Source organism: Stenella coeruleoalba (assembly GCF_951394435.1).
Source record: "Stenella coeruleoalba genome assembly, chromosome: 7".
Taxonomy (NCBI): domain Eukaryota; kingdom Metazoa; phylum Chordata; class Mammalia; order Artiodactyla; family Delphinidae; genus Stenella; species Stenella coeruleoalba.
This window is the reverse complement of record NC_137153.1, coordinates 115055530-115071053: the sequence shown is the minus strand read 5'-3', so window position 1 is coordinate 115071053 and position 15524 is coordinate 115055530. Positions and strand designations below refer to the sequence as shown.

Below are 15524 nucleotides of genomic sequence, written 5' to 3'. Positions count from 1 at the left end.
CACAGATGGGTCAGTGATGGGCCCTCTGAGGACAGGCCTGGTCTATTTATTTGCTTGAGGACCTGACGAGGGATCTGGGCAAGAGGGAGGGACCTCCTCTTCTGTGTCCCCAGTGCATCAGGCAGCCCTTTGTCTTTATACCCAGGTTACAGACGAAGAAATCAAGTCTCGGGACAAGTGACAGGTCCAGGCTTCTTTTCTCTGCATCTTTGGTGGCCTGGGTGGGTGTGGAAGGCTTGGAGCATTGATTGCCCTGGCTGTGGAGCAACCTCCCGCTTCTAGCTCCAGCTTTGGGGCCTCAGCCCTGGAGGCTGAAGAGGACCCTCGTCCAAGGCTGAGCTGACTTCAATACCTGTGACGGGGTGGGGGTGAATGCCAGACACTCCTCTAGGCTTGTTTTGTGCACCGTCAGACTTAACCTTCCCAACAGCCCGATGAAGCTGACACTCCTGTTACCCCCATTTTAAAGCTGAGGCGACTGGGGCACTGGCAGGTGCAGGAATTTGCCTGAGTAACACAGCTCAGAAATGAGCAGCTGGGGCTCGGACCCTGGACCTAACCACACACGATAGTGCCTTAGGGAAGACGATGAGGCTCTCTCTGTTGCCGACTCCTCTCACCCCACGCGTTAGGTTTCTTTCCTACACCTGCAGTGGCCCTCCCACCTAGAGCACAACTGGATGGGTTCTTTTTTTATTTAAGATTTTTTTGATGTGGACCATTTTTAAAGTCTTTATTGAATTTGTTACAATATTGCTTCCGTTTTACGTTTTGGTTTTTTGGCCACGAGGCATGTGGGATCTTAGCTCCCCGACCAGGGATCAAACCCACACCACCTGCATTGGAAGGCGAAGTCTTAACCGCTGGACCACCAGGGAAGTTCCTGGATGGGTTCTGGTGAGAAGCTTTTCACAACAGGGTTTTAAAGGATGAATAGGAATTGAAGAGAAGTCGTCAAATAAAGGAAGACTATTAGTTTGGGAAAGGGCATGGCAAGGGCAAGGAACAAGGTGTGTTTGAAGGAAAAGTTCACTTCTCCCCACTGCTGGACGTAAATAACCGTGACGGCGGCTGCCAGTTCCTCACACATCAGGATCCTCCTTGGCCCTGTGCACGTGTCAATTTCCCAATATTCTCACCAATTCGTTGAGGAAGGTATTTTGATGATCACCATCCCCATTCTACAGATAATAGCACTGAGGCATGGAAAGGAAGCTGGCAAGTAGCAGAATCAGGATCTGAACCTTCAGCGTCTCTCAGATCCCTGCACTTTTTAACTCCACTCCAGGTTGTGGAGTATGGCCTTAGCCCGCAGACATGGGGCAGCCGGAGACAGACTAGGGAAAGGAGTGTTGAGGCCTCACTGGTGGCCAGGCCTAGGGGCAGCGGTTGGACTGGACACAGGGAAATCTCTGAGGCCACGATTGGCCCCTGAAAGGAGCAAAGGGTGGCTGGGTAACTGAAGAAGAGGGAATGCAGAAAAGATCCTTGTCAAAGAGGATGGGCCCTGGTTTCATGAAATAATCACAGCTTCCGTGTCCAGAACACTTACTGGGTACCAGGCTCTGTACACGGGTTACCTCATGCAGCTGATATATAGCCTGCAAAGTGGGTGCTGGGCGCTGAAGCTGGATTGTCTGGGCTCCCATACGGGCCCTGCCGCTTAACCGCTGCGCGCCCTCAGGCAAATTCTTGCACCTCCCTAATCTTCAGTTTCCCCTTGTGTCAAACGGTTATAATAACTGCACCTGCCTCGTAGGGCTGCTATGAGCATTAAATGAATGAACCCACAGAAAGCCACAAAACAGTACCTGGCGCCCAGTAAGCGTGATGGAAGCTGTTTTGCAAATGGGGAAACTGAGGCTCAGAGAAGTTAGGCTTTTGCTCATGGTGACCAACTTTTTTTTTTTTTTTAAATTACTTATTTATTTTTGGCTGCGTTGGGTCTTCGTTGCCGCGCGCGGGCTTTTTCCTAGTTGCGGCGAGCGGGGGCTACTCTTCGTTTCGGTGTGCGGGCTTCTCATTGCGTGGCTTCTCTTTGTTGCAGAGCATGGGCTCTAGGCACGTGGGCTTCAGTAGTTGTGGCTCACGGGCTCTAGAGCGCAGGCTCAGCAGTTGTGGCGCACGGGCTTAGCTGCTCCGCGGCATGTGGGATCTTCCGGGACCAGGGCTCGAACCCGTGTCCCCTGCATTGGCAGGCGGATTCTTCACCACTGTGCCACCAGGGAAGCCCCAAGGTGACCAGCTTTTTTAAGAGGCAGAGATGGGATTTCACTCAGACCATCCAGCTCCAGAGCTGGCTTTGCTTGACCATCATCCTCTCGGCCGCCCAAGGCGCTGGGGGTGGCCATTTGGAAAGCCCCCAAGGTGGCTCTGTGCTTGTGGGTGGGGGAGGCTAGGGAGGCAACAGAGGTGGAGAGGTGGCCCCCCAGTTGGTAAGTCTCTCGCTCACCCGGTCACCCAGGGCCCCAGCGGCGCCTCCTCCAGCCCAGGTCCCGGGAGCCCCAGAGTTTCCCGTGGTGCCAGGGGATTGTTTTCAGCTCTGTCTGGGCCCGCCTCTGGCTCCGGGAGACAGGCCCTGGGCGTCACACTCCCTCCTGTCTCCCCATTCTCGTCTGCGGAGTGGGGGCGGCCAGGACTCGAAAAGGCCCCAAAATAAATGGACCTCTTATCTGATCTCCCAGCCTGGCCTGTTATCTGATCATTACATAATGGCTAGGCCTGTGGCCTCTCCCGCTGGCTGACACGCTGACGGCATGGAGGAGGTGGCCCCAGGCGGCCCCAGCAATCCGGAGGAACTGGGGTTCCTGGAAGTCTGGGGAGGGGGCAGGGTAAGTGCGAAAGGAAGGAGGAAAGCGCTACACTAATCTGCAAGCCAGACCCTGGGTCTCTGTGGGGAGAGGTAGGTCCGAGCCGGCCATCTCCTGTCTCCGGGCCTCGGTCTCCCCATCTGTACAGGAGGACTAAGAAGCAGCCAGGAAGTCTGTCTTCACTATCAGGGACAGGGAGAGCGCGAGGGGCTTGGTGGGTCCCACGCGGGGGGTCAGCAGCAGGTTGTGCCAGCCCTTGAGTCTACTTGAGCCTGAGACATCAGTGACCTCCCTCACAGAGGCCCCCACCTGCAGGCCACCCTGTTCCACCACATCACCACCCACCTAGGACAGTCAGTTCTTCTCCCGTGGCTGAAGTCAATCAAAGACTTGTGATAAAAAGAACTGCCACACACCCTATCTCACCTCTGTGCGTTGTGTGGGTTCTATTCTTACTGTCCACTTACTGACGAGGAAACCAAAGCCCAAAGTGAAATCGTTCGCCAAAGCAGCATCAGCGCTGGGCCTGAGATTCAAACCCAGGTCGGCCTGGCTCCAGGAACCTTGCTTTTAATGAAAATGCAGGCACTCTGGAGTCCCTGGCACATAGGACAGGGCCAGGGTGAGGATTTATAAGCCAAACGTCCTTGTCCCGGACTTATCCTTCCCAAGGTGTTGCCGGTGGGTGGCCGTCTGCCGTCCTTCTCTGACCCCTGGGGGTCCTGAGCCAACCAGGTGGTGGAAGGAGGCCGGGTTAGGCCAAAGACAGCCCAATAGCCCGGGATTCAGAAGAAGCCTCCCTCCCCCCTCCTCTGAGCTGGCGTCGGCTGGACGTGCGGCCAGGCCCTCCGCACCCATCTTTGATCTCCAAGAAAACAGGAAGTGAGCGCGACAAGATGGAGACACAAACTTCCAAACAGTCTCCCCTTCTCTGTCCTCCTTCCCTCCTCCAGAGCCCCCCCTTCCCTGGCACATTCCTCAGGACGAGGTGTAGGGGCCTCATTTCCTCTTCCTCCTCTGCTGGGTCAGGGTGAAATTCCATTCCCTTCCCTCAGGACCTGCGCTTCCGGGCAGCGGGCTCTGCAGCCTACTCCGGCAGCTGCCCTCTGAACCTGGGCTCACTCTGTCCGTCGGGGCCAGGAGACTCTCAACCCTCCTTGGCCCGTTCCTCCCGGTCTCCTTGAGGCATAAGAGGGGAATTTTTGTCTCCTGATCCTTTGGAGTGGACCAGCCCAGAGGCTTGGATGTGTGCACAGGTGGGTCCTGCCACACAGTTAGGGTTTCCAGATGTAGCAAATGAAAATTTAGGATGCCCAGTTTAAGTTTTAATTTCGGATAAACCATGAAAAATTTTTTAGTGTAAGTATATCCCACGCAATGTGTGGGGTATACTTATTCTTTAAAAAATATTCATTTTTTTATTTATTCAGATTTAACTGGGTGTCTTGCATTTTATCTGTCAACCCTACACCTGCTAGCACTGTGACCGCAGGCAAGAGACTTTGCGTTTCTGAGGTTCAGTTTCTTCATCTGTGGAATGGGTATAATGATATCCACCTTGCAGGGTAGCTCTGAAGATGCAATAAAGCCCTTCACCAGTGCCAAGCACCCAGTAGGCATTTGGAAAGTGGGAGCACTTGTCACCACGTTGCTCTTAACTGGCCCACTCTCTGGCTGTGCTTTCCCAACAGGTCTTGCAGAAACAGTCTATTGCGACCTACAGCCTGTGGACCCACAGGTGACATACATCACCAGCCAGGTTTCTGAGGGCTGCGTGGCTCAGAGCCCCAATGCTACCCTGGAAGTCCACATCCTCTTCTTGGAGTTCCTAAAGGTGAGTGCCTGATGCCAGGGTCAGGTGGGGACCCAGCAGATGGCCCAGGGCCGATGAGATGAGGGGAACTTTTCCTTGTGGCTGTCCCTGGGACGGTGGGCTGAGTCCTCACCAGGGCCCCTGTCAGGAGTGTGACATCGGCATCTCATCTCACAGGGCCTGTAAGGGGTGGCATTTCTGGGGCAATCTTCTGGATGCCCGCACAAGACCCTGGTGGAAAGGGCTGTGTTTGGGCGGCAGTGGAGTGGGGAAGTACCTCCAGTGATGGGGAGCTCACTGTTTCTCAGTGACATGGCTCTGCTCTAGGCAGCTTTGACCTTGAGACAGTGCTTCCCTCAGTTGAGCGCAAATCTACCTCCCTGGAATGTCACTCATTGAAGATCTTGTGACCCGGCCAGGCAGCCCCCCAGAGACTGGAAGCCGGTGATGTCACCTCAGAGACCATTCTCCCCCCACCAAGAAGGTCCACCATGAGTTTGTCTAAGTCCCTCTTGATAATAATAACACGTTTATTGAGCACTTACTATGTGCTAGGTACTGTGCTAGGCCTGCTAAGTACCCGGAACAGAGTTAAGCACCTTTCGTGAATTAAACCTCCTGAGGGCCCATCTGTCAGGGTCTGTTTCCCCACTTTTCGGAGGAGAGACCTGTGGCAGGCTGAGAGAGGTGAAGCGACATGCCCGAGGCCAGAGTTCACTAGATCCCCAAGACTCCAAGCTAGGCCGTCACCTGGGTCTCCAGTGGATCTCAGTGTTCAGCCGGCGCCTGGCCTGCCCGGGGTTGGCAGCCACACCTGGCCAACGCGGCCTCAGGTCCTGATAGCGATTTAGTGGTGTCAGCTCGGGGTGAACTTGTGGCCCCCAAAACTGTTAGGTTGCCCTGCATTTGTGCAGTGATAAGACAGTGCCAAGACCACCAATATCGGGGGGGCCTGCTCCCCACCACCCTGCCTGCCACGAGGACTGTGGGTCTCGATAATCCCCAAGTCGAAGATAGCGCCAAACACACGTTGTGTGGTTTCCATAGCCATTGTAATTTTTTTCAAGTTTGCTCATGATATGGAAAATGAGATTGCCCTCTGTAAGTTCATTACGTGTGTTCAGATGTTCAGGTCTCTGTGCCTCGCCTGGGTGGCACTGGGACCCCCCCAGCCCCAATCACTCAACAGTGAGCCAGTGTCAGAGAAGGCTCCTGGCCAAGCACCCAGGTCTATTGGAGACAGATATGTAGACAGACAGCCAGCACCCAGATGACTGGTGCTTTCTCGGGGGGCGCAGGGCAGGGGTAGGCCAGCTGCTATGGGATTAGGCCGGGCTTCATGGAGGAAGCAGGAACAGTAACAACGGCCAGAGTCCACGGAATGAAGGAGGCCGTGGGGAAGAGCAGAGGATAGAGTGAACGTATAGGCAGGAAAGTGGGACTCAGCTGAGGCCGGCATGTGATTCACTGCATCGGAGCTTACAGTTCACCTCGGGGCAGGGCTGGGGAGATGGACAAGGCCCTGTTGCCATAGGAAGGGGTTCGGTCTTTATCCTGTGGGCAGTGACAGTCATTGGAGGGTTTTTAGGGGCATGACAGGGTGCTGCTGTAATATGTCATCTTAGAGCTCATGACAACAGAATCTCCCTGTCACACTCTGCCTCTTCCAGAGAACTCAGTCCATGGAGTGTCCGGCTTTTAACTCAAGGAGTCAGGCTGCAGGCTCCAGGACGGCTGGACCTGTTTGTTTGAGGGGGTGATGGAGAGAGCCAGGGTTCGGGAGATGGGGGTTCCAGTCCTGGAGCACCTCGTATCGTGCCTGGCATGCAGGAGGGACTCCTCCCCACGCTCCAGTAGACACACACTTCTTGGGCTAAGGGACTCACCGAAGAATCATGGAGTAGCAGAAGCTGGCCCAGGGCCTGGAGTATACCAATGACTCTTTGTTGAATGTATGAATGAATGAATGCACTGCCATGTGACCTTGAGGCCAGCGTTAAGAGCATGGGCTCTGGAGCCAGACAGTCTTTGAATTGAACCTTACCCCCCACCACTTACAGGGGCTCGATCTTGGGCCACCTCTCCAAGCCTTGGTTTTCCCTGGGAAACATGGAGGTGATCATCGTACCTAGCTCACAGGGGGCTGTGAGAATCCAGTGGGGTAGCACAGGCAAAATCCTGAGCTCGGGCCTGCCCAGAGCCACTCTCGATGTTCAGCAGCTCTGCCTGTTGTTATCATAACGTCTCCTCTGTGGGCCCCGCGTCTCCCCTGTCAATGCCCTCATTCAGCTGAGCACGCTACAGCGTGCAGCACATCTTCACGTCAGTCAACTGATTTGATCCTCATAGGTTGTTGCTACGAGGCGGCTGAAACAGGGACTGTGAGTCCATCTGCAAAGGGGGAAGCTGAGGTCTAGCCTGACGGAGCTGGGTGCTCCTGGCTTCTTGCCCCAAGGGTCGAGCCCATGATCCCACCAGATCTACTACCGTGACAACGAAAGACCCGTGGCTTCCCTGGGAGACATCTTCCTCCCCAGGCGGCCCCCAAGAAGGGGGTCTACAGCTCAACAGTCCCCCTCAACCAGTCCTCGCCAGGTGCCTGCTCTGTGCCCAGCCTATGTTGGGCATTGATGGTACAGAGAGAAAGCAGATCTGGCCCTTGCCCTTGAGCCACTCACAGGGGAGGCAGAGGTGGGCACTGGCATCCCTGGCACCAAGTGATGGACTCGGCAGCTGGGGAAGGGGATGCAGGGGCCTGCTGCCCCCGGGAGGATGATCACTGAGCGTGGAGGGAAGGAGGCATTCGGGGAACGACTCCCAGTGTCTAGCCAGACCGAGAGGGGAGTCAAGGGCATTCCAGGCAGAAGGCACTGTGTGAGCAAAGGCCTAGAGGCAAGAAACACGAGCGGGCAGCAGTGGCGTGGGTGGCGACCGTCTCAGCAACGGGCCCAATCCCTCCCAACCTATGGCTGCTGCCTTCAAACCCTGGCACAGAGAACCAGCTTTCCCCTGCATCCCCGCGCGGCCTCTGAAGCCTTAGCTTTCCTGTGGGTGGGCGGCAGATGAGTTGTGGCAGCCAAGAGCCTCGGGGAAGAGAGGTTCGGAGGGGGGGGTGTGTGTGTGTGTTGGGAGGGTTTGCAGACAGACGAGGGGGCCGCTGGGCAGGGGCTCTACCTTGCTGGGTCCCCGAAGGGCAAGCTGGAGCCTGGATTCCGGGAGGGGGCCCAGGGTCATATCCTGACCTGCGGAGACAGGAAACCGGCCTGGTGTCTCAGCAGTTCCCGTCAGGCCGGCTACACTGATCTGCTGTCCTCCTAACAAACCCCAGACAGCCAGAGCTGAAGCGGCCGCTGATTCACCCCACTTCTGGGCAAACTCGGGGAACTGACACTGCCTTGCCCACCCCCGAGCACACGACTCACGGGGCTCTGGCACCGACTCTTTCCTGGGGAGACGGGCAGACAAGGCTGCTCGGACAGAGGGAGGGCAGGGGGCCCACGGGTTCCCCCAGACCATCCTGGGAGGCTGTGAAGGGCTGTGGAAGGCAGTGCCGCCCGCAGACCTGGGCAAGGGGTCCTTGCCTGGCACCCACAATTTGCAGCCCCTCTCTGGCCCTTGTCCAGTTGCATCTCCCCTGCCCTGGGTGGGGAATCTGCCGAAGGGACCTGCGTCCCTACCCTGGGAACCCAGGACTCCAGAATTCCCTGCCCAAATGCACTGGACCTCCTCCCAGGGTAGGATGGGGCTCTTTCTTGTCCTTTCCTCTAGAAGGGGCACTGCACGGCTGGGGTCAGCTCCCTCAGACCTGAAGGCTGGGTGAGGTGACTAAGGGTGGACACTGATGGTGCAGAGAGAAAGCAGACCTGGCCCCTGCCCTGGAGCCACTCCTGGGGGAGGCAGAGGTGGGCGTCAGCAGCCCTGGTACTGTGTGATGGACTCAGCAGTGGGGGGCACAGGGGGCTGGGAGGAGTGAGCATGGCAGAGCTTGGGCATCCAGGCTGGTTTTCCACACGTGTCCATGTGAAGAGAAGCAAGGTGGGCTGGGGCCAGGGGCTGTCATATATGTTCTTGTGCCAGGCCTTGCAGATATTAGGGGCAAGCTTGGTGGAGGGGCATGGGCTGGGGGTCAGACAGACTGGACAGGGATTGCATCTGCTCTCTCAGTGCTGTATCCCCAGTGTTCAGCTCAGGGTCAGTCCAGGTACTGGATGGACGGATGGATGGATGGATGGATGGACGGATGGGTCGGTGGGTGAATAACGGAAGGAAGGGGAAATATACGTGTGCATAAGCATTTGCCTATTGTCCATCCCCAAGAGGTTAGTGGTGTCACTGACAGTTTGCGGGTGTTACTCTTGTTCTCTGCCAAGCTCCTTGATGACAGGCTTGTGCCTTCTTTCCTGTCCCCCCTTTGACAGCATAGAAGCCCCAGGCTGGGCCCAGTGCTGGTCTCTCAGACAAATGAACTGGGGATGTGGGGAGAACACGGGCTGACCAGGGGCCCTCAGCTGGGGAGAGGAGCATGCCTCTCCTGGGTGTTCTGGAAGCCCACCCTGTAGCCACCTGGCTGGAGACCATGAGCCCCAGATGCCAGGAGGAGCCCCAGGAGGCCAGATGGAACGTCACTGAGCCCAGCTCCTCCCTGCACAGATGGGGAGACTGAGGCCCAGAGAGGGGAAGCTGCAGGGTGGCGTGGCTGAAGTAGGTCCCAATTCCAGCTAACTGCTGCCCAGCTCTAACGCCAGCCTCCTCAGCCCCCAAACCATGGCACTCCTCTGGACGAGCGGGCAGGGAGAGAACTGGCGGTAGTGAGAGCCGATCTAGCAATACTACCATGGGCACTGGACAGCCCGCTTTGCAGGCAGACTCTCGCTGAATCCTCACAAGTCTATGAAGTGGGTATATTGTTCAGCCCATTTTCCAGATCAGGAAGCCGAGGCCCAGAGAGAGGAAGTAACTGCCCAGGGTCACAAGCGAATGACTGAGCCCGGGTTTGAATTCAGGTCAGTCTGGCTTTGACCCCCTTCACCCGTTACCCTGCCTGCATGTGCCGTCTGAGTCTGCTGGGGTGGACAGAGGATGGCTGGCTCCAATCTGGCCGGCTCCAGTCTGGCCCTCGGAGTGGGGGGGCAGGCTGCAGGCAGCCCCGAGGCTCCACTCCTAGAAGAATTGCTGGAAGCGACTTTCTATAAGTGGCTACTAGCACTCAGGACCTCCTCACCGAAATCTCCCCTTCCCGCCACTGACTGCTGGGCCAACAATGGCATCTGTGGGACACGGGCACAAAAATAGAAACATGGTCTCCCGCCCACTGGCTCAGGGAGGGGGCCGGGGCGGGCCCAGGCCGGCCCAGGTTGCAGAGCTGGGGGAGAGGGCTTGGCTGGCCTGCCCGCCTCGGCTGGGCTCCCAGAATTCCCAGGATGACATTGGGAAGACTGGGAGCTTGGGGTGGGGGGCAAGGCAGGCCCCTTTCTTTGCCTTTGGGCTCCAGGCTGGGAGGGAAGAGGGAAGAGGGAAGTCAGCGTGTGAGTTACCACGCTGATGAGTCAGGGCCATGAGATGGAAATGTTTGCTGTGGAAACCCTGACTGGGTTTTTCTGGTAACCAGCTGGCCTTCGGCTCGGCCCAAGGGCTCAGAGACCCTGGGGAGCGCAGCCAGCCGAGTTTCCACATGACTCGCGTGCTGTGTGGCCCTGGCCCCTGCCTGCCCCTCTTTGGGCCTCAGCCCCCACCCCCTTCCCAGCCCCCAACTCTACAGGGAGGGACTTGGTGAAAACTGAATTGGGGGATTGGTATGTGAGCCCCGGGAGCACAGCCAGATGTCATGACAAACGTCACCGAGCTCCAGCCTCCTAACCCCCTCACCCTCAGCATGACCCGACCCTGACCTCTACTTCTCTTTTTTAACTTCCTTTGTCCCGAGCCCCACCTGGTTTTGGTTCCCAACCCTGTCTTACTCCCATTTCACAGATGGGGAAACTGAGGCACAGAGAAACTGGGACAGTTTCAGAGAGGCAGCAGGAACGGATGTTCACAGGGCTCTTTCCTCCCAGCTCAGGGGCTGCGCTCCCAGTCGCTCTGTCACCTGCAACACTCTCGGCCTGTGGGTACCCACCCAAGGGCAGAGGAGGGATCCCCTCATCTGCAGCAGCCGTGGCACCTCCAAACCATGGGGCCCATCTATTCACCATGTATGGGCCTCAAGGTCTACTCCTCTGCGGGAGGACAGACAGATGGGGCTGGACAGTGATGAACTGTGGGGCAGTCTGGGGAGCGGCAGGATTGAGAGGAAGGACACGGTCCAGGTGAGCTATCCAGGGCTCCAGGCACCCACTCTGGCACCAGGCTGAGGTGCACGGGGCGCCTGACTTCATCACTCACCTTGGCATGTGACCTCCCTGTCCCCGATGGCTGCATCTGTGAAATGGGAGAGTACCTGACCCTGCTTCATGAGAGCATGCGCAACTTTCACAGCACAGGACCGGGCACAGATTAGGTGGAACCACGTGAAATTACTGATATTTGATTGTTGTTTCTTTAAAAGCTTTATCGTGAAAACATTTGCCTGTTTAAAGTGTACAGTTGAGTGGTTTTTATCAAATACACAGAGTTGTGCAATCATATTCGATTGTTCAAGCTAATGATACACAGGCAACTAAGGTAAGGAAGCTGGGGTGGGTGCCTTCTTGATGGTTCAGGCAGGTCAGCTGTGCCCAGGCCTTTCCTGACACTGCGGAGGTGGGTCTTCCTTCACTCCGGTTAATTTCAAGTACTGATCAAAATCCTGGAACAAAATGTCAGTTCTGACCTTTAGATTGGTGTTTCATATTTTACCAGAATATGATATTAAATCCAGTATTTAATTCTTCAAGTGTTTAGAATGCATAATATTTTTAAAAATTGATGAAACAAGATATTTCAAAATCCAAAAGTTATAGACCCATTAGAAAACATAAATTAATCAAAAATGTGAACTTATACAAACATAAGTTTGAGATACATCATTCTACTATAAATTAGTATAAAAGTGATTATTCAAAAAATAGGCAACATAAATAGCTCACTAAAATGAAAAAAATTATTTATGAAACATTGAAAATGAAACATTATTTGCTTTTCTGTTGTTGTTTCAAAGAGCAAACTTACAAAGAGTGATTATGGTGTCATTTTTAGGTAACGGAAATATTTCTGGCAGATTTTTCCAGCAGCTGAAACACTCTCTGGCTCTGTGACATCAGTTGGGGAAATGGCCCAGAGATAATTAGAAGTTAAATCTAAAAACTTTCCACTGATGTCTTCATCTTGAAATATCTGTCTCCTTTTTGATAAGTTTGAGGAGATTTGGGGAGGGTCAGCTTTTTGTCTTTTGGAGAGACTGCCAGCTTTTGAGAGCCTCTGGAGTTTGTGTTTCAGTCAAGTGTTTCCATCTGTCTTTGTCCTCGTGAGGACGGGGCTTCTGAGGCCTATACCTGTCTCAGTTTCAGGAGTCACCTGTTCATACTCCGTTGGTTCAGAGAGTCTTTGAGCAGAGCAGGGGTTCTTCTTTCGATAGAAGCTTTGCCTTGTGGATTGCTGTGTTCTTTTTCTTCTTGAGAATAAGGAGGTATAGAAAAACGTGATGGGACAGGATAGCAGTTGAGAGTAGAGGCCTGCCCAGGTCCAGATCTTAGCTCCATACTTACTTGCTGTGTGATGATGGGCAAATGACTTCACCTCTTTGTGCCCCACTTCCTCCTCTGTGAGTGAGAATAACTATGGTACCTACCTCTTCGGGTTGTCGTGGGGATTAAGTGTGAGTCAGTGTGTAAAGCACTTAGAATAGTCCAAGCACTTAGTAAGCACTATATAAGTGTGAGGCATTAATTATTGTTGTTGTCGTTGTTATGAAAGCATTCTAAATGCATACACCATGATCAATTAAAATTTTTAATGCAGTCGGTGCCTCTCAAGACATAAATGATTTCAACTTACATTTCTTATAAAATATCAAAATAATGGTATTACTCAACAAAATATGAGTATTTAGTACTTTAAAATAGTAAAGCAAACAGGAATACTGCAAACTGGGGCGGGTTTGATGCCTCAACGCTGTTGCATAGGGACAGAGAAAGGGCGCAGGGTACTCTCTAAGTCACACAGGCGTTTGCAGGCCTGGTACACAGCAGGTGCTTTGTGGAAATAATAAACCTCAACTGACTACTGGATAAAGTTCAGGTTCGTTGCATTTACTTATTTATTTTCATGGAAAGGCATTTTATTTTATTTTACTTTTTATTTATTTATTTATTTTTTGCGGTACGCGGGCCTCTCACTGTTGTGGCCTCTCCTGTTGCGGAGCACAGGCTCTGGACGCACAGGCTCAGCGGCCACGGCTCACGGGCCTAGCCGCTCCGTGGCATGTGGGATCTTCCTGGACTGGGGCACGAACCCGTGTCCCCTGCATCGGCAGGCGGACTCTCAACCACTGCGCCACCAGGGAAGCCCAAGGCATTTTATTTTAAATATAGCCGTGTGTACATGTCAATCCCAAACTCCCAATCTATCCCTCCCCGCTACCCTTAAAGAAACATCTCCTTGGATTTGCTGGGACTCATCTCCTTCATTCGTTCAGCAAATATTTTTTCTGGGTACCTCCTGAGGGCCAGGCACTGTGCTGGGCTCTGGGAGACAGGAGTGGACAAGCTGGGCAGGGAGAATGGAGTGGAAGCTTACAGTAAATGAGTCGTCACTACTGATCTGGTGGCACAGCCTGTGCAATCTGACTGGTCTCTGTATGTGTCTCTCCCCTGCCCCCGTTCCAGGAGGTGTCAGTGCTGGAGCTGACTCTGCAGACATCCAAGCACAACGGCACCCTGCCCCGAGAGGTGCTTCTGGTCCTCAGCACTAACAAGACCATCTTCCTGAAGTTGCAGGCTCCGGGAATCCCACTCCACCTGGCCTACGTGAGTGTGTTACCTCCAGCCCCAGCCTCAGGCACGGGCCTGCTGTCCACGTCTGTGGGCCAGGGTCCCCTACTTCTCGTTTTCATTCTGACATTATTCACCAGGGCCCTGCCTGGTGAATCCCATGGGGCCCTGACAGGGAGAACGCAAAGGGCAACAGAACCTGGGATAAAGAGCCCAAACCTGGAGGTGGGAATCAGGTTGATGTGCAACCCTGGCCAACTCCAATCCCCTCTCATAGCCTCAGTTTTCCCATTTGTGCAGTGGGAGAACTGAGGATAGTCCCATAAAATAACCTTGTCACTGTCTTTGAGAAAGTTACAAGACATAAATTTGAAAATATTTAAGTGCAGTCGAAAAAGGCCAGGAAGAAACCTAACAATGATGGACTTCCCTGGCCGTCCAGTGGTTAAGACTCCACGCTTCCAATGCAGGGGGCACGGGTTTGATCCCTGGTCAGGGAACTAAGATTCTGCATGCTGCACGGAGTGGCCCCAAAACCAAAACCAAACAAAAGAAACCTAACAATGCGTTATGGGTAGTTATGGGGAATTCCCTGGTGAAAAACAAAACAAGACAGTACTTATGGCTGGGGACTGGGATTCGGAGAGATATGTTTTGTTCTTTAAACTTTGTTGAATTTGCAAGATTTGCTATAATTAGCATGGCCTAAGTTGGAGAAAAATTATTTAAAAAAAAATTCAGATAGTAAGTGTCAGACACATCCACCAGAGAGAGGAGGTCCACTGTCCGGGACCCACAGAAAGGAAGTTCAGGGCTGGAGGAGGTGGGGCGGACCACGGCACTGCCCGCTCCACATGGAAGGCCCTGGGAGGTGATCCCCAGATGCGAGCAGCTGTTGTTTACAGCCAGAGAAAGCAGAGGGGAGGGAGCCAGAGCCCGGGGGAGAGCAAAGATAACAAATGCGAGAGAGACACAGGAAGAAAAATGACAACGGAAAGAGGGCGGGCCTGTTGTGAGAGGAATAGACAGACTCTCAGAGAGACCACAGAGTCCCAGCAGCGGGAGAGAGGAGCTGGGGACCTGAAGAGAGGCCCAGATCCAGGGCTGCCTGGGAGACGGGCCCAGACACGGAGAGAAGTTGAGGGGGTGCGGGACTGGCGGCAGGGGCAGCACAGAGGCAGACGGGGCTGGCCAGCCCGGACGGCCCTGGGAGGGAAGTTGCAAGCCTAACGAAAGCCAACCAGGAGGGCAGAGCCGACCGACCCCACGCGGCACATCCCTCGGCTCCCAGTGCGGGAAAGCGAGATCCTGCCACGGCTCCTCCTTCCTCTCGACTCTCCCCTCTCCCCTTCCCATTCCCGGACGCCCTGGCGGCCCAACCCCAGGATCTAGGCCCGGCGGCGGGGTTCCGGGTGACGCAGGGCCCGTGAAAAGCGCCCGCCCGCCGGGCCGGAAGGTCGCAGCAGCCGCCGGCTCCGACCTCCGCCAAGCCTTCCTTCCCCCTCCCTCCCCCCACCCACGCTAAGAATACACGGCCGGGGGGCCGGGCCGGGGGCGCCTCCGGAGCCGCGCGCGGCCTCGGCCCGCAATTTCCGGAGCCGGGCCCCCGCAGCCGGAGCCGGGACGCTGCTGGAGGGACAGAGAGCCTCACGGGGGCGCAGGCCCCTGTGCCAGACGACTGAGAAACGCCTTGCCCTTTAATCCCATTACATCCCCATTTTACAGAGCTGACCCTGAGGGTCAGATGGGTACAAGTCCCCCCACCCCCAGACTCTCCAGCTCTGATCCACTGCCCCAGCCCTTCCATGCGGGCGGCCGCTGGGTTCCTCACCCAGGTGCTCATCGCTTTGCCTCCCTCTTACAGTCCTGCTCCATTCCAGGTGGACCGTTCTATGGTGTCTTGCCTCTTGCCACTGTCAGGCAGTCCCCCTTAGTATCTAGCCTGAAGCCCTTATGCTGCTGCTGCTTCAGCGCAGTGCCTCTGGCTTTGGAGAC

At 54.9% G+C, this 15524-nt stretch overlaps 1 protein-coding gene across 3 annotated transcripts in view; it reads left to right on the top strand.

Moving 5' to 3' along the window:
* Positions 1 to 15524, top strand: part of ENG (endoglin) — a 29995-nt gene that overhangs the window by 3757 nt on the left and 10714 nt on the right. Inside the window, exons 2-3 of one of the 3 annotated variants that reach the window (XM_079927699.1) lie at positions 4502 to 4644; positions 13425 to 13565. In XM_079927699.1, the coding sequence (XP_079783825.1) occupies positions 4502 to 4644; positions 13425 to 13565 (284 nt within the window). Of the gene's footprint in view, positions 1 to 4501; positions 4645 to 13424; positions 13566 to 14400; positions 14676 to 14698; positions 14820 to 15524 lie in introns of those variants that run through there. The other 2 variants (XM_079927698.1, XM_079927700.1) reach the window with 2 other exon arrangements.